Genomic DNA, 18,146 nt, shown 5'->3' on the forward strand with positions numbered 1-18,146 from the left:
CAAAACCCTGAAAAGCTTTAGTCTAACCAGCACAAAGATGTGGGTGGGGCAGCGGGTGGGCTTTGGGGTGGGCAAGCAGGGGGGTGGGGTTGGGGTGTCGTTCAGAGAGACTATGCAGTGGAGTGTTGAACCCAGGCTTCCATGTCCACCTTGGGTTTTATTTTTCCCTTCTTTAAATAAAAATGATGAAAAAAAACTAAAGGAAAAAAAAGTATCCCAATTCTTTTCTTTTCTTCTTTTTTTTAAAAAAAAAACACAGCTGAGATGGGATTCCAAGTAATATTCCTCAAACGTATTGTGCCATCTTTGAATCGTACTTCTAGTACTACTACTAATAATGAAAACCTGACAAAACCTTTATAACCTAGCAACCGTCGGGCCAGTTGTAGCAGGAGAGGACAGGTAAAGATTTGCAAAGTCCACGTCTTTATTTTCACAGCTCGTCTCCTCGTCACTCCGAGGGGAGCGAAGGCCGGTGAAACTGCAAATTTTACACCACGACGATGTTTTTTATAGAGATTCTATCAATCCAGTGTGTAGTTGAATCACCTGTAAAACCTATTATGCACATTGCTTTGAGGAGACTGTTGAAACTATATATAATATATATGAGAATCTAAACGTACAGTGTCTATAATCACAGAGGGGACGTCTTCCTCTCAGACAAACAAAAACAGGAAGTAACTTTTTATTTTCAAACGTCTTCCTTGGCTCGTCAAAGGATTTTATCTTAAACTTCGGTGGAATCTGCACTTTTTGAAGGACAATCTTTATTTGTATGGGTATTAAAAATTGACAAAAAAAAACGAAGTCGCCTGATATTAATGGTGTAAAAAAACCAACTCCAGTGTGCTCTAATAATGAATGTCTCCACTGATGCTGTCTATTTGTTTGGTTTCATTTAATCTTTTTTTTTTTTCCTTTGCTTGGTTTGTTCTGTATTTTTTTTTTCATTTCTCATTTTTTCTGGATTTTAGTGCTCTTAAGAGAATCTGTACTAAGGTGTAGAGTAGTAAGTAGTAGGTCTTCTGTTGGCTGTACTCGTATACTGATTACTGTTTGTAACCCTCTGGCTCCTGCAGCCGGCATACAAAGCTGTATAACTTGGGTACAACCCCCAATAAAAGACTAACAATGACACAGTGGTCACATCTGATTATTAAGGACAAACACTTGTCATCCTTTTTTTCTCAAATTGCATGTTTTTGTTGTCCTGGCTGGGCGGTGGTTTCCAGGCTGCCTTTGCAGTGTGAATGAAATTGCGCGCAAAGCAGCATGGGAATTCCCAGGCTGTGAAAGTCCACGAGAGCCAATAAGGTGGCTGACAGGTGTTAGCGTGAAAGACCCGAACAGCAAGAACAAGACCATATGAGACGTGTTTCTTTTGATTTTATTCATGAGAAATTCTGCATCAGAATCACAAGCTGGATGCTGGAAGAAAAACAAAAATCAAAGCTTTGTCGTAGTCTCGTTTAATTAACTTTTTTTAATCTCCGAGCTCCCAAAAACATGTTCAATTAAATACAGTCAAACACAAGACACAGCAGGAGACGCAGACGTCTCTGCAATGGACAAAAGAGCTGACGAGGTTCAAGTGAGAAATGGTTCGGCGCCCATCTGCTTCACACAAACTTTCTGTGTGGGGGAATATCACCCTCTGGAGGCAGAGAAAAAAAAATAAAAGTCAATACCAACAAATGATTTCTGAGGAGTGTATGATGTTGGAGGGATCTGACAGGCAGAATAAGAGGCTGACGCACCTGCCTCTGGTGAACTATAGAACAGATTATTCATAAACGTCCTTCTTGTCTGCGATGTACTGTACAATCTCCGTTGGAGTCATCAACTTCTCTGCTTCTGCATCTGGGATCTCAAAGCCTGCGGCAGAGGCACAAAACACAAGGGTCCTGTCAACAAAAAGGCTCATCTGCAGTCTGCGACGCGTCCAACTTCAATTAGGAAATTCAGACAAACAGCCACAGGTGATCGCTGCGTTTCCAGCAGTGCATCTGATCCCAAACCGCAACCTTCAACTGGACAGTTTTTTTTTTTTTTTTGTTTGTTTTTTTTTCCCCTTCGATGCAGGGCACGGTGTAGCCCTTGAAAGGCTAAGCTAGGTTTGCATGCTGGCTCTTACCAAACTCATCCTCCATGGCCATTATGATCTCCACCTGGTCCAAGCTGTCCAAACCCAGATCTTTCATGAAGTGAGAGGATGTCTGCAGCTGTGGGACACAAATTCAGAAACTGTAATCCCATACGGAAACCAGTCATCCTGCAGCTTAATGATTCAGATGATGAATTTTCCTCAACCATGTCACCTGAATGGATATTTCACAAAAACGCTGGCCAACTTCTTATTATTGTGAATGTTTTCTGAGAGTAATGCAAGTCAATCGGTCACAAATATAAATCTGTTAACGCGTTCCCTGCCCTCACATCACTCAGTTTTACTCAGAAACCGTTTAATGTCACTGTCGCAGCTAGAAGCGAGCAGTTTCTGAAGCAGCTGGGACCTTATTCTCACCTTCTCTGGGTTGATCTTGTCGTAGAGCTTCAGAACGTACATGACGCGGTCTTTGATGGTTTCTAAGGTGAGGGGGGGCAGGTCTCCATACTGTCGGCACAACACACCCACTGAAGGGACCTAAATGAAGCCAAGAGGAAAAAGAGAGGGGGGGTTAAAGTTAAGACAAAAAGGAAGGTCGTGTTCATTCAGCCCCCGTGGAGGGGCAGGAAGAGACTTTAAGGTAATCAGAACTGTCATTGCACATAAAGCTAATCCCTATAGCGAATGAAGGAAGCACAGATCATGTTCTTTCAAGATAATACGTTTGTGTTGCGTGACCCATGTGAGACTCAACACCTGCACAGGCATAAGCTGCTGCCACATGTAAAATAAGAATGTGGTCGAGTGAGGATGAAAAAACAAACTGAAAAGGTTTTCATTCTTTTAGACATATGGTGTCTGTCTGTGGAGATCAAGGAAGTCATCAACTTAAGTGTAAAAAAAAGATAATAATCCCAATATTGACCGTTTTGTTGTTGAAAAGACGTATTAAGGTTGTTACGTTGTGATGTAAAGGGCTTTGAATCGCCAATAAGATGAGAGAAACGTTACCATTAGCATCCTAAAGCCAGGTGGAACTTGCTTTTATTATCAATATATAAATCATTATAGTTTGACTTCAATTCATGCGATAGAAATCACAGTTGTCTTCAACTCCCTCTCGATGCTTAAAATACATATGCAGAATCACACGACATCCTTATCGTGGACATTAGTCCATTATAATGACATGGATAAAATGTTATCCTCACTCTGTTACATTGTTGGAGGACACTTCGTGACTGCTACACTACTTAACATTTATCGCCATCATTAATTGATAGTAAACTAGGACTGTTTGTGCAACGTTAATTTAAGCTTGGTCTTCAAAGTGTTCATATAAGCAGGTAACATAAGTACAATAACACAAGCATGACAATGAACTCACCTACTACGCTAACAAGCTAGCTTGCAATGCTAATGAACTAGCTAGCTTGACGAGAGGCAAACATGGCTGTAGAGTGATCAAAATATGCTGTTACATGATGTCATGAATTTTGGGCTGAATGTCACGCCAACAAATATAAATTCGAGGCCAAATAAACCGCTGCACGGCACCGTTAACCTGTAGCAGGCTGTATTAGCCTGACAGTTTTGAAAGACATCGGTAGGTCAAAGCTGCGAGCGTTAGGCCACGACTGTCCTATCGGGGACTCACCCGGCTCTGGCCAAGCCACCGCGTCCTCCGGCTGTCTGCGGCGAAGGAGAGAGGTCGGAGGATGGTAGCTGCCGGAGCAGCAGCGGCTCTCACTGCGAGGTTACCAGAGCAAAGCCTCAGCGAGGGCCGGGCGAGCGAGCGAACACACTGCAGCAGGACACGAGCCGCCATGACGGAGAGAACTTACTGGTGGTTCACCAGCGTGCAAGGCGAAGAAGAGTTGAGGTCAAGGGCTCCGTGGTGCGCATGCGCGCAAGAAAAGCCGGGATTTTATTTAGCATTTTACGGTTAATCTATGCTTTATGTTATGTAATTTACCAAAGATACGTTCAGAAAATGTTTACCACTAAACATGAATTTTGATCAAAGGTAAAATTATCAAAGTGCCAAGAGATAAATATTCGACTCAGGGAAGACTAATCGATCACAGAACACCTAATGACATGGTTAAATTACCTAAAAGGGCAGAAAATAGTCAAAAACTGTATATGCTTTAGTATGATATACACATCCATGGGTGAACATCAGTATTTGCCCATCCTGTCGCTTCATCAGACTAAAAGTTACTTCCTTTAAGTCAACATAATACAACATAAATTATAGATATATATATATATATATATACACATATATTATAATTCTGAATTATAAGAAAATGGTGGAGGGTGGTTACCCTATCTATCTTTAACAAAATTTTTGTTTTGGACTGATTATTTCCTTATTTCCTTATACCTATTTTAATACATGGGTGCATTTGAGTTGTCTATAATGGCACATTTAGGGTATAGCAAATCATACAGTAATCATGGGTAGAAATCAAATTATCCATAGAAACAGAGCAGTGTGAGTCTCATTAGTTTATCTAATTGATTAGTTCACTCATTTTTGGATGCTTTTCCTATTTTCTATTTTAATTTTTGCCCCTTAGAGCTCCTCGGGACTGATGTTTCTATTATTATCCTTATTAGAATATTTGTTTATTCTGAAATGTTATATTTTGGTTTATTGTATGTAATTTGTGTGTCTATCTGTTCGCTCGCTTTCCTGTCAACGTTAAATGACGTCACATCCGGCCCATCGCAGAAGAAAGGAAGCGGCAACGTTCTGCCAGCGGAACCCCTAGAAGAAATAGATGCTTTCGCTAAATTATCGACTGTAAAGAGCTGTCTTTGATATTCGAATTTTTCACCATGGAGCTGTCTGAAATACTGTACAACAAAGCGGAATATATTGAGACGGTAAAGCCTGGGTTTTCAGCCGCTGTTTTAGCTAATGTGGCTCTCTTTTCGGCTAACTGGTAGCTGAGGCTGAAAAGGGCGTTGGATTTACTGAAACAACCACTATTTTCAGCTTAGATGGAGAATAAAAACACTCTTCTACAAATGATAACCCATGCTGTCGTTTTATTGCAGGCTTCTGGCAACAAAGTGAGCAGGCAGTCGGTGCTGTGTGGGAGTCAGAACATCGTTCTCAATGGCAAAGTAAGAAAATGAAAAACACACCTGAGTAGCAGTTTAAAGAGCTCACAGTGCTGTCAGTGTACGTGCTGTGCGTTACAGCTTTGTTTGTTTGGGGTTTCTGCTTCAGACTATTGTCATGAATGACTGCATCATCAGGGGGGACCTGGCTAATGTCCGAGTGGGGAGACACTGCGTTGTGAAAAGCCGGAGTGTCATACGACCACCTTTCAAAAAGTTCAGCAAAGGGTAAAGCATTCTTTCGTGCTCGAGCTTAACACTTTTTTAGTATTTTGACAAGGTGATTCGTGTTTTCACTGGTGTTTGTTTTAAGTGCAGATGACACAGTTGCTAAAAACATACACACAATCTAGAAGGAAGTTATTATTTATTTTCTCTGTAAACTTAACCATGAACCAGCTGATTCTCTCTCTACTTTCTGGTTGCTCTCTCGTCCCTCAAAAACAGAGATGTGAGCTTTCTTTTCTCTTTCCGCTCTTCTCGCTTCCCTGCAGAGTGGCGTTTTTCCCACTGCACATCGGAGACCACGTATTTATTGAGGAGGACTGCGTGGTGAACGCGGCACAGATCGGCTCCTACGTCCACATTGGCAAGAACTGTGTTATAGTGAGTGAGATGAAAGCACCCGCGCGCAAACGAGTCTGTGATCGCTTGTGCTGAAATTCGCAAAACTCTGCCCAAGAGAGAGCTGACATTGTCTGAGACGGGTCTCAGAGAGTGGTCACATGCTGGTCATGTTGAAACATACTGAGCAGTGGTGGTGCCAAACTGCTGGGAGGCAGATTAAAGCAGCAACCATCAAAAAGGGATGGGATTTCAAACACGAAACAGTGAATTACATTGTTAAGGATGTTAGGGTTAGGATAAGCTCTTCATTTGCCTTTAACAGTTTGTTTATGTATGCCTTTTTTGAGAATTGTGGCAGTGATGAGAGGAAACACGGAGAGCATCTCCGTTCAGGCTTTCTGCTGGAAGATGCCGTCACAAGCGGACATCTCTTTAGTGCAAGTGGAAACGCACCAAGTGTGCACTGAGATCCAAACATTCAGGCCCTATTCACGTTCGGTGCTGGAATGCATCTTGGGTGATCCGATTGCAAGTGAACGGCATTAAAATCCATCCCTGCGTGTGTCCAGGGTAACCAATTGTGACCTTGATCTCAGATCTCCGCTCTGTATGCAGGTGCAGGCTCATTTGCGTAACAGACAAAATATGAGGGAAGTGAGGGAGCATTGAAATAAATCGTCGATAGGCGTCGGTGAACCTGTTCAAGACACGCTGAAGCGTTTATTCCCGGGTCGCTTACTTTCCAAACAACTACACAACGTAGCTGTGACATAACTTTTGGGAAAACCCAAATTCTTGTGATATGATTAATATTGCAAAGCGTTTTCCCGTAGCTGCTGTTGATCTTTCACGTGTTCTTTCTTATAAGTCGCATGTAATCTTTTTTGAGGCTGTGATTTTTGCTGGTGTGGGAACGAGCGCGTTCTACCATTTATGCTCTGGACGCGTTCTGTTCAGACTGCCTGAAGAATTAAGTGTCCCGAAACGCCTCCGGATGCATTCCCGAACCGTCCCGAGCGCATTCACACCTGCGTCGGGCGCTGGCCACGTGAGATCAGATCAACCAGGAATCATGTTGAGTTCTAATATGAACTGACCATATTTGGAATGGAAATGGAAGTGCGTACATGGCGTTTTCGATGCCGAACTGCGTAAACGGGAATTTCTGTACGAAATCTTTCGCTTGCACTTCAGGTATCCAGAAAAAAATATTGTCAAACCAATATCTAGACACACCGAATGTGTTATTACCTGTATTATCGACTCAATAAAGGAAACTCTTTGAGTAGGTTCATTTCTTTGTGTGTATGTGTGTGTCACAAGCAGGGTCGACGGTGTGTGCTGAAAGACTGCTGTAAGATCTTAGACAACACCGTGCTCCCTCCCGAGACAGTGGTCCCGCCTTTCACTGTCTTCTCCGGATGTCCAGGTCAGCACGACACACCTCTGACGGGCGTACAGATGTCTAAACTCTCTGTTGTACAGTCCCCCGCCTGCCCCGCCTCTGACTCTGCTCGTCTCGCACCTCTCTTAGGTTTGTTTTCAGGGGAGCTTCCGGAGTGCACTCAGGACCTGATGATTGACGTAACCAAGAGCTACTACCAGAAGTTTCTGCCCCTCAGCCAGATCTGAGTCCCACTCCCAAACCCTCAACCAGGGCCTGTCCTCTGCTCAGCCAGTCACAGCCGGATGTTGGGGGCTCGCGCCGGACACCAATGGACTCTAAGAGCTCAGCCTCAATCCTTCATCGTCGAGTTTCACAAACGTCCAGTTTGAGGTATTGATTATAAGAAAAGGCCCTTAGAATGGTCTAATACAGCTGCTCAAAACTATGATGCGTTTGTGCCACTTAGCTTTCAAATCCAGAAATCCTTTGAGACGCTTAAGTGCAGACGCAGCACACTACCATTTGTCACCTCTGAGACACCCGAAACTTGTCCTTCATACAAGTACCAACGTTTTCCCTGCCAGTGTGTCATGGAAAACTGAAGGACCTGCTGAAAATGTAAAGTATCGGGTCTGTGGCTTTCTGACGGCAGTTATGTCAGAGCGAAGAGGTTGAGGAGCGATGAAGGATGAGTTAACACGGCTTATGATATTTAACACCAACGGACCAAAACGGTAGCAATGATTCCTTAATGTTTGCGACACTAGTTCGGCACTCGGTGAAGAAAAATGTTGTTAAAGGACGTACTCTCTCATTTTTTGCTCTCCTTCACTGGATAACTTTTCAACACTTTAATCATTTTTATTTAATAGTCTCAATGTGTTCATTTAAACATGTTGCTGCATAAGTCTTTCTTTTTCTGAGTGTGCAAATACTGCAGCGAGCTCTTAAATATTTAAGCATATAAATAAATAAATGTAAATGCGTCTCAAAAGTATGAAGTGCGTAGCGTTTGTGTTGGATTACCTTCTAATCACTGGATACAAAGGTACCTTTAGGAGCCTGGCATGCAGTGCTACAAATTAAGTCTTTTCGTGTGTGATCTTGAATATGATACAAGTTTCTGGCTCTGGTCATATGACACCTTTTCTTCTTATAGTGTGCACTTTTGAGGGTTACTCTGAAGTTGAAAGATGCCTTTCCTGAACGTGACTTTAAATGGCTACACTAGGAGCAAGACGATGAATGGTCTTGTCTTCCCTTATTTTCCTCACCAGTCCCTTTCTAATGCAAGCTTCTGGCGCCCCCTCGTGGTTACCATCAGTACTTCATAGCTAACTCATCTATTTATAGGAGAGAACCTGTGTTTGAAAGCAGCTTCCACATTTAGACTTAAAATATTCACTCTCGAAAAATGTGACTTCTTCTAAATCAATTACCAAAAGCGAAAGAGCTGCGAGAAAATAAAGTCTCTGTGTGTGATCTGTGATTTAAGAGCTTCGGAAATCAAAACAGTCAAAACCAAATGTTCCATTTTCCTTCTTTTTTGTTTTTTTAATGAAACATAGCCCATCCAAGTCAAACTCAATTGTTTTATTTCTTTTACAATGTGGACCACATATATCATACCAATAATTAAATGTTAAGTATATAGATTAGCCATTTATCTTTTTATTCTTTTTTTCTTTTTTAAACAAATAAGTATCAAGAAACAGCTGATAATAGTGTTGGCTCCAGAAACATGTGGCATGAGTCAGCCTTTTGAAACTATGTTGGTGATGGCTCCGACTGGCTCAGGGAAGAAACAGAAAACGTTAAGTGCCACCTCTATCCTCTATTGTAACCACGCTAACCAGTGAAGGGTGGGGGGGACGTCTACAGATTCAGTATTAGTTTTGAAACATAGAACAATCCGCCTTTGCTGCCAACTTTGTATTTAAACCCGGGGGAAAAAAGAAAAAGTTATCGTTCAGTCAGAACACTTTCCACCATCCCTTTAACTGACATGTTAAAAAAAAACAGAACACAGTGATGTCATAGCTGTTTTTTTTTTTTCCTTTTTTAGTTAAAACACCCAGTTCTGTTTCAGTCAAGTCTGTTACCAACACCAAAGCGGAGCGTCAAGACACAACAATGAGCTCAGCTTGGAAAAGAAGTATTTTGAAAAGAATTCCTCTGATTGAACAGAGCATGTGGAAAGGGTCATCGATCAGGATCCACTTATCTGAGAACTCTGCCAGGAGTGCTCCGTAAGGTCAAAAGATTGAACTGCAGATGACTTGAAATGTGACTTTTGCGTCGTTCTTCTTCCGGACTCACGGAAGCATCTCATGTTATTTTATTCACTACACCCGACACGGCTGGAACTAACCGCAGCGAGCACCGCGACGGTTGCCATTTTCCACCCATCACCAATTAAAGAGATGCTGCAGGCAAACTAAATACGTGTTTTCCCCCCCCTCCCCAAGTCGAAGTCTCCAATTTCATCCGTCTCATTAAGCGGTTTTATTTACAACCACTTGAAAGCTCCAGATGCTGAACTTCTTTTCAACGATTCTCGGCCTAAAATCTTGTACGAAAAAAAAAAAAGGCAACTTATAACGCAATAAACATGAAATCAGTGACCAAAGTGTAACAGAAGTTAACAGCTAGCATGCTTTGAACAACTGAAGAAAATCCACTTTTTAGGGCAGGAAAAGATGAAGGTGTGAACGAGTCAAAATGAGGGAAAGGCAGTAAGAAGCAAATATCTCTCAAATGAGCTCCAACGGGTATTGCGGGTAGAAATGTAGACCGGCTTCCACCCCTGACAGTTCAATGATGACCGAGTACGGCGGGCGTCACTATAAATAATTCTAATTGGTATCTGAACACAATTCAAGATTTGCTTTTGAAATAATTTACTGTATTCCACAGCACCCACAAACAGGGTAGCTTTAGCTTCTATAATCTGTTGTTACCACCCTAAAACATGCCGAAAATTGTTCACCGACTCCCAAATATACCCATATTTACAGATTTATTTTTCTTCCCATATCTGCGGCTTTTCCTGTACTCCTACACTGAAGGATGGAAGGCGGCAATCATTGAGAAGTTAATGAGCCCAGAGTTGCGTCAGTCATTACAAAGAATAAAAATTTTGACCCATCCACGTTATTAATGCACACATCCCTTTCACACGAAGCAGACGATACTAACGCCATGTCCGACACTGTAAGCCAGGTAAACTGCTGTGCTGTAGCACGTTTGGTGGTCATCAATACGTGCTTTGTTGAAATAACATTGCTGAAATTTTACAATTTTTTTTCCCTACAGCAATTCTTTTCTAATAAGTTAAGTTAATTTGTCTGACAGCGAAGGACTCCAAGCCTCCAAATGTTGACAGACAGAAAATGCTCCACCACGTGGTTGAATACTTTTGAAGGAGTTGCTCGAATCAAGTGCTCTACTTTTTCCTAAGCACCTAAAAACACAAGCGGACCTGCTTAGGGGCTGGAGAGGCTACAAGTGGAAAACGATGGAAGAGTTGATTTATTTGCTTGAGTCAGAGGTGAAAGCTAAGTGCAAAAATACTTATTGCAACTAATCAGAATCATCACACGACCACATTAAACAGCAGCTGTGTTCATGAAAAGACTAGGGCTAAAGGAGTGAGGGCATCACAGTCAGAAAGGGGCCGTCTGAGAAGCTGTGTTCACACACACGCGCACACAAACACAATTTCTTTGCCATTATGCAGAACAACAACAACAAAAAAAAGCAGAGAAATTACGTAAATTAACTTGGCTATTGCAGCTGCAAACCTAGATTTTTTTTTTTTTTTTTTTTAACACTGGTGGTTGACTATTTAAAATAAAATAAAATGGTGACTGCAGAAAGTCAAGCCACAGTTGAAGCAAAGTTGTGAGCAGAGAATGTGATCTGAATGTCCAAACATTAACAGCCTGCTATTAGAAATTAGATGCCGTCAACCTAGTCGCCAGAGATATGTAACTGGTACCGAGTGGCAGCTGAGGCCACACATGTACGACTCGGCGAATTAGCTCCACCGCTGACAGACAACATCATTTAAGAGCTGCAATGATGACGTAACAGAAAACACAAGTGGGTTGTCTGATCAAAGGGCGAGTCTGACAAAGTTAGGTCCAACATTTGGCGAGCAACCCAATCCACTGAGCGAAACGATTTGATCATGGCCCTCACTTCCTTATTAAGGTGGTGGGTGAGGATGAGTGGGTTTAAGGGAGGGAAGGGCACAAGCGTGTTCCAAAAAAAAAAAAAAAAAAAAACACAAGTTGCTTTTGCTTGTTAAAGCAGTGCGGCCCATCTTCACTCGTTGAGAACTGTCGGCATCCCAGAATCAGTCAGTGACCTTCTTCATTGTCTCCTTTCCAGGGCAGCGAGGTATGAGGAATGTGTGATGTTGTCCCGACTTCCCCCTCACACATACACGCATTGTACTGATTGTGGATCGGTGATTTGTACTTAGTGTTGGGAAAGGAGACAAGGAATAGAATTCATTCAACAGAACTAACCCGACTGAGCGCATTCAGGCCCCATCTCCATTTTTAGCCCATGCATCCGAATGTCTGTCTGTATGCCGGCACATCTGTACCACATCAGCCATTCCGTCCCCTCTCCTGGACTTGGCGTTGAAGACTACCCCCCCCACCCCTCACACATAGGCAGACAGCACATCAGATCATCCTGTTACGTTTATGCGTAGGAGAGTCTGTGATGACATCACTACACTGGGTGGAGTTTCGTTTCCTGGCCCCTCCCGTGGAGCCGGAGCCTGTAGAGTCCAGATGCAGTGCCATCTCCTCTGAGATAAAAGTGTTCAGGTCGACATCTTGGAGCCCATTGCGCCTGCTGCGGCACACTGGCCCAGAGCCAGAGGAACCACCTCCACTTGCACCGCCTGCGTTACTGCTGCTCCCGCTCACATGTGTGGGAGAACCCGGAGCACCGGAACGCACACTGATACTGGCCATGGCCCCACTCAGACCTGTGGACGGATGTGAAGACACAGAAGACATCACGGCGGAGAAATAACAAAGATAAGCAAGAAAAGGCTACATTTAAAAATGACCTTTGATTAAATAGTTGCGAATACACGATTGGATCATTAGTAGCAGTCAACCTATAGTCAATTCATTGTATTCAGCATTTTCAGACTGACAGGGAAATCTTTCATAATGCCATTAACACGAAAGGCTGAAAACTCAAACATAGATCTTCTCAGACGTTCTGAATGGAGGGGGAAAAAGAAGAAGAAAAAAAGCATTGCCGTGGCCAAGTATGAGCTTATAGTATCCCCTGAAGAACTCATTTAAATGCTAAAAAGGGCAGGTCCCTCGTCTTGAACTGTGACAAGTTTGTGCTGTTAAAATGTGTCAAGGTGAGTCTCTCGTGATGGGGAAGGACGGCGTGTAAACAGGACCGTAAATAGAACTTCACCTTAGAAAGCAACAGGAGCTACAACTGTAGCAAAACTGAGGGCCTGCAAAGTTCTTTAAAAGGTACTGAAAACACAACTCACAAAGGGCTCCAGGGAAAAAATAAATTAAACTCAAACTGTCATAAACTAATCAAGGAGCCCCTTTTTCTTTTAGCCACTACTGCAGACCCAATACACCAGATTTAACACATTTTCATAATAAATATCAGTGCAGTAAATATCAAATATCCAGCAAACCATCTGTGCCCCAGATTAGCTAAAAGTACATTGATGTTATCAAGTTTGTGTACAGCATTTTTTACATGTTTCCAACGTACAAGTAAACATATTTGAGTCCCTTTATACAAACATTACTTGTGAAATACGAAGTGTATCAAATGACTGAGGCATGAGACGCACGGAAGCAGAGTCTTAAGTTGAATTTCTGTAACCTATTCCATTAAAAACCTAACCCCATCCAGCCTTCACCTCAGGTACACCCTTAACTGGCCCCTTTAACATGTGCACCCCTCCACATAAAGTACTGTATTTATTTATTTATTCATCTTGAGTGCAACAGAAAAACCAACACACGGTGCTATAACTAACTAATATGCATCTGCATATCTAAAACAAGAAAACAAAACCAAAATATCTTAAGTAGATAAAACAACACAGCTTCTCATGTGCTCTCTCACATTCACACAGAAAGTGTGAAACTGAGGCCCTCTTTCGCTATTGGCCAATACGCACACAAGCAAAACATACACTTATCTTTATGCCACATGTTGCAGAGTTGGGTTACTAAAGGACAAGTACGCTGTCACAAACACGCAGAATCTCTTGATCACAAACTAAGATACTGTGTGTGTTTTTTTATATATGTATATAAATACATACATACATACACATATATATATATATATATATATATATATATCTCAGTGGTGGGCCGTTATCGGCGTTAACGTGCTGCGATAATTTGAGAGTCTTATCGGACGATATAAAAAAAATATCGCCGTTAATCTATTCTCAAAATTGGGTTGGGAACTGGGTCAAAATAGGTAAGCAAACTGTGATGACTTTTACCTTGATATTTTAGCTCGGGTGTAGGCCGATGTACTTTGTCTGCCGTTAGGTGTGATGAAAACAGAAGAACGCCACTTTGCAGAAGCCTGTGCTAGGCAGTTTATGGAGGTCGGAGATAGTTGACAAAATCTGCTCTGTTGGAACAGACAGCACTCCTAATATGGTGGCCGCAGGGAGGATACTGCCCTTCGAGCATCTGCCGTGTGTTGCACATGTTGTACAGAGAGCGATTGTAATGTCACTGTGAGAAGGGGGTTGATGCTGCACTTGCCAAGTGTCGTAAAATGGTGGGACATTTCAAACACAGTCCGGCAAACGCAGACGAGCTGAAAGTCCAGCAAACCTCCCTTGGGCAAGTTCAGGAGCCGCTCGTGCAAGATGTTCCAACACGGTGGAATTCCACCCTCGAGATGATCAAGCGCATGAGGCGCAACAGAGACGCACTGCACACAACGCAACAGCAGCACCACCTGGCCCTCCCAACAAGTGCTGAATATGAGAAGTTGGCGAAGCTAGAGAAACTGCTGGAGCCATGCATGTGAATAAGCTGGTCTGCCTAAGTGACTGGTAGAAGAAGGAAAAGTAGCGCTTGGACTGATTAACAAAAAGCTACTGATGTAAACCTTGTAGGCTTACCGTACTAATTTCCATGTTTAACTGAATAACCCGTTTAACACAAGTACATTTTATTGAGCATGTTTTTTTTCTTCTTCACCAAATAGCAAAGTAGAACAGCTTTCTCAAGCAATCAGCGATGGGTTTTGGAAACAGGAAATGAGCCCCTGGTTTAATGCACCCCCTGTATTAAGAAACCCTATCTCAAAGACTGATTTTTAGTCATTACTTGGGTAGCACGCATATTCTGAACGAGCCATTTTAATCTAGATTAAATTTCAAGATGTCAGTGAGATTAATCTAGATTAAAAAAAATTAATCTATGCCCACCACTAATATATATATATGATTCAGATGATAGAACCATATTATGCAACAACCACTTATAAAGTAGAAAGGAAGGGAATATATATATATATATATATATATATATATGTCTAATTTAACTTTCCTTACCGTGCAGTGCTATGGCCTCCCTGAAAGGCTGGAGGTCTGCTTCCACAGATGAGCCAGTCTCAGCTGGTGAGTTAGCCCGGCTGGGGGCCACCATGGCCAGCCGAGAGCTAGTCCTACTGCTTCTGTGTGGTGGTGCTTTACCGCAAAGGAAGCTGATAAGGTCCTCCCTGCGGATGGTTCTTCTACGCTTTTTCACCCAGGCCAACATGTCCTACAATGAAATGTGAGCGCAATCCAGCCGTTAGTTAGTAAATTTATCATTTTATGATAAGCAGATTAATTATTTGGTACCTTTTGTCACCTAAATATAGAAGACCTAATCTAATCTGTAAGCACTAGGTAGCTGCAACAACTTGTCCAAATACAAGAGAATTACGGTTCCTGACAAATGAAACAAAGTTAATGAAACCTACCTTGTTACGACGTTGGTGGCCTATCTGGATACCCCGATCAAAACTTCTCTGATGGGCCTCTGCACTCTCTGATGTGGAAGGACAACATTAAAATAATGAAGATTGTTTGCTTCCATGTATTCCAAAGTCGGACAGTTAATGATGGCATCTTTGACAGTATCTGTCCATTTATATGTCTCAATTGAATTCATAGTACTTCAATGTTTAATAACATAAAAGACTAAAGTACATAATGTGTAGTACTTCAACATGTTAGTCTGACCAAACGTCTATGACATTGCGCTTCTCACATCCAGGTATTGCGGTTTGAGCTTGGATCCCTCTGCAAGTAATCGCTCAACTAAACCAATATGGGCCTAGATGCTCTGCACTCTGTTCACAATTCCATCTTTTTTAAATCGTTTTGTAAAATCTGTCAAGTTTTCGTTTATATCAACACAGCCGATTTCCAAATTAAACTGCTCACATTTATCTTTCACTTTCTTTTGTCAGAAGTAAACTCCACTAATTTCAACTTTATAACCACAGCATCATAAGATAATATCACTATTTCAATATATTAAAATCATAGTAAGTGCAGTGAATTCAGCTATATTTACATTTATGATGAGATATACTTCATTCAATAACTTCATTCCTCTCCAAGTGCATGTAAACTGGGACAGGAAAAAAAATTGTCCAAACACCTTTTTTTTTTTTTTTTTTTTAAAAACCCAACAACGCTCACTTCTTTCAGTGACGTGACCTTTTAGCCCTGATCAGTATACAGTAAAGAGTGATAATGACCAGATCTGTTTACCACTAGATGGGCCCCTTCAATAAAAATGACATCCAGTGTTTACATATTTGGTAAGTAGCACAAACAACTTTTTAGTTGTAGTGGGTGACAGATCAAGACATCCTGCTTGAAAGCACAGGGGCAAAGGGAAGTGATGTGGATAGTTACCTTTGTAAAGGTTGGTTACTGCTGTAGCAGCATTCTGAAATGGCACCCACAAGGACAGGCCCTGCTGATGGCATGCCCGGTCTGTTGCAGAGAAAGGAAAAATATGTTCAGTCACTCTTCATTACATAACGCTGAGATCTTCAGTCAAGCACCTTATCGATAAGAAAACTAATGTGACCAAAGGACAGCGAGGGGTGAAAGTGGAGTTAATTTTGTAACGCCATTTTGTCTCGCATCTACAATTGCATAGATGGGGGTTTGGCATAAAAATAGCTGTCAGCATGCGCTAGATAGCCAGCTTGGCAGACTGTTTACTAAGAAAGCACCCAACTTAACTGCCCTCTCAGCAGTAAAGTTGGGCAGCAATGTAAAAGATAAATAACAAAGGCAACTGACAAGTCGAACTCTGTTCGTCTGGACGGGAATATATCATAACCAAAAAATTAAAACAGACGGCAGAAGCAACAGTAATTCCACGCCGAACCAAAAATTATCCTCGCCATTTTGTGATTATAACGCTTGCTAAAACCCACTTCTCACTCAGTATCGAGCCAAGCGTTAAAAAGCAGCTGTATACTTATTTCCCATTTCTATTATATCTTTAGAGGGCACTTCAACAGCTAGTTGATACTTGTATAACAAATGTTAACACTGACAGCATACAAGAGCCTATCAGCTGGGAATGTCGCGTAGATACGATTGTTGTTACTATCGCCATTTTGTAACTAGCATGGCTAACGTTCGGTTAGCCACAGCCCAACTTACCGTAGATACTTTAAGTGGTAAGCTATAGTTTTTGACAGCAACTTATTTGTGGTAACGAGTCTAACTATTTTTAGTCAGTCGTCAGGATAAGTGTAAAACATCGTGTCTTAAGTCAGAACTCAATTTTTCACTGGTTAGCATAGCACTGAAAAAGTCACCTGTAAACGCTCTATTCCCAGCACCGGTGGCTGGCGAGTTGGCTAACAAGCTAGCTAGCATTCAACCAATACTGATGCTAACTGTAATTCATAGTAACTATAGATACGTAGCCGGACTGCTAACAAATAAGCCAATAGCAGAATGACAAAGTGTGTCATTACACGAACAACTCAGCACAGAGCATAGCCGTTAACCTTTGTATAACTGTGCCACGGCAGTGGCGGAGTTCTGGAAGAGATGCCACAGTTTGTCCTGATCGGTGTCGGCCTCCTCCTCGCTCAGCTCTCTCTGCTCCGCTTCGGCCAAACACTGCCGCTCCCATTTTGAGAACCAGTGCTCGGGTCCGTGTTCCTGTATCTCCGGGTCTCCGTCTTCCTTCTTCTCCTCCATTTAATTCCCCAAAACTCGAGGGGAAATTGCTTTTAATCTTTGAAAGGTAAATATGTGGACACTGTTTGAATAATTATACTAGAAAAGACATGAATACTGCTGTAAATGTTTCTATTTTGTTCTACTATGTTGCGCTGCGACCTCCTCTTGCCATCTGAGAAGATAAGCCTAGCTAACTATTTTTCCTAGTTGCCGACGTCGGGATATATACAAGTCAGACTATCCTGTTATGCACTTTATCCCACCCCTTATTCCAGATCTAAAAGATAATTGGACAGATTCGATTTAGGGGTGGGCCTTAGGTCTACATCCAGAGTATAATTGGCTTTGTAACATGTCCATCATAATATTGACACAAAACAAGCCCTGAATATTTCCTCCTGTCGAAGCTTCTAAGAGAGAGTTCGAGTTTTGTCATGACAGCTGCGCTGTGAGAATAAAGCTGTGAGCAGTAATATTATATTATATTATATTATATTATATTATATTTGAATCAATTAAGTTAAAATATAATACTTATGCTTACTTAACACTATTTAAATCACTCAATTAATAAATTAATCTTTACAATTTTACAATAAATTTACAAAAAAAAAAGAATCTTTAAAATAAATTACAACTGTATGTAAAAATCATTTCGTTGGTGAAATAGTTGGTAAAATAAATATTTCCTC

The 18,146-nt window shown here is 41.7% G+C and overlaps 3 protein-coding genes across 3 annotated transcripts; 1 reads left to right on the forward strand and 2 right to left on the reverse strand.

The window, feature by feature from the left end:
* Nucleotides 1-1,369: 1,369 nt before the first annotated feature.
* ndufab1b (NADH:ubiquinone oxidoreductase subunit AB1b) lies at nt 1,370-3,990 on the reverse strand. Its single transcript, XM_075453344.1, has 5 exons — nt 3,768-3,990; nt 2,528-2,647; nt 2,138-2,225; nt 1,761-1,878; nt 1,370-1,657 (listed from the first exon to the last, which is right to left on the reverse strand). The coding sequence occupies exons 1-4, from the start codon at nt 3,936-3,938 to the stop codon at nt 1,787-1,789; spliced, it is 471 nt and encodes a 156-aa protein (XP_075309459.1). The 5' UTR covers nt 3,939-3,990; the 3' UTR covers nt 1,370-1,657; nt 1,761-1,786.
* Nucleotides 3,991-4,838: 848 nt separating this feature from the next.
* On the forward strand, nt 4,839-8,196 carry dctn5 (dynactin 5). Its single transcript, XM_075454860.1, has 6 exons — nt 4,839-5,005; nt 5,180-5,248; nt 5,355-5,473; nt 5,740-5,851; nt 7,139-7,241; nt 7,347-8,196. The coding sequence occupies exons 1-6, from the start codon at nt 4,958-4,960 to the stop codon at nt 7,442-7,444; spliced, it is 549 nt and encodes a 182-aa protein (XP_075310975.1). The 5' UTR covers nt 4,839-4,957; the 3' UTR covers nt 7,445-8,196.
* A 581-nt stretch (nt 8,197-8,777) lies between these two features.
* hapstr1a (HUWE1 associated protein modifying stress responses a) lies at nt 8,778-17,699 on the reverse strand. Its single transcript, XM_075454859.1, has 5 exons — nt 17,277-17,699; nt 16,159-16,239; nt 15,213-15,280; nt 14,800-15,010; nt 8,778-12,207 (listed from the first exon to the last, which is right to left on the reverse strand). Exons 1-5 carry the CDS (start codon nt 17,470-17,472, stop codon nt 11,897-11,899), a joined length of 867 nt encoding a protein of 288 aa, XP_075310974.1. The 5' UTR covers nt 17,473-17,699; the 3' UTR covers nt 8,778-11,896.
* Nucleotides 17,700-18,146: the final 447 nt, after the last annotated feature.

This window comes from Odontesthes bonariensis, chromosome 21 (genome assembly GCF_027942865.1).
Source record: "Odontesthes bonariensis isolate fOdoBon6 chromosome 21, fOdoBon6.hap1, whole genome shotgun sequence".
Taxonomy (NCBI): Eukaryota; Metazoa; Chordata; class Actinopteri; order Atheriniformes; family Atherinopsidae; genus Odontesthes; species Odontesthes bonariensis.

Bases quoted from the DNA above. Each gene is read 5' to 3' on its own strand.
- ndufab1b (XM_075453344.1), bottom strand. From the start codon at position 3,938: ATGGCGGCTCGTGTCCTGCTGCAGTGTGTTCGCTCGCTCGCCCGGCCC. The intron at 2,648-3,767 runs GTGAGTCCCCGA...GGCTTCATTTAG, and splicing joins GGTGGCTTGGCCAGAGCCGG to GTCCCTTCAGTGGGTGTGTT. The intron at 2,226-2,527 runs GTGAGAATAAGG...TGTGTCCCACAG, and splicing joins ACAAGATCAACCCAGAGAAG to CTGCAGACATCCTCTCACTT.
- hapstr1a (XM_075454859.1), bottom strand. From the start codon at position 17,472: ATGGAGGAGAAGAAGGAAGACGGAGACCCGGAGATACAGGAACACGGA. The intron at 15,281-16,158 runs GTAACTATCCAC...CTTCCACATCAG, and splicing joins AGTAACCAACCTTTACAAAG to AGAGTGCAGAGGCCCATCAG. The intron at 12,208-14,799 runs GTAAGGAAAGTT...ATCCGTCCACAG, and splicing joins GGAGGCCATAGCACTGCACG to GTCTGAGTGGGGCCATGGCC.
- dctn5 (XM_075454860.1), top strand. From the start codon at position 4,958: ATGGAGCTGTCTGAAATACTGTACAACAAAGCGGAATATATTGAGACG. The intron at 5,474-5,739 runs GTAAAGCATTCT...GCTTCCCTGCAG, and splicing joins TTCAAAAAGTTCAGCAAAGG to AGTGGCGTTTTTCCCACTGC. The intron at 5,852-7,138 runs GTGAGTGAGATG...TGTCACAAGCAG, and splicing joins TTGGCAAGAACTGTGTTATA to GGTCGACGGTGTGTGCTGAA.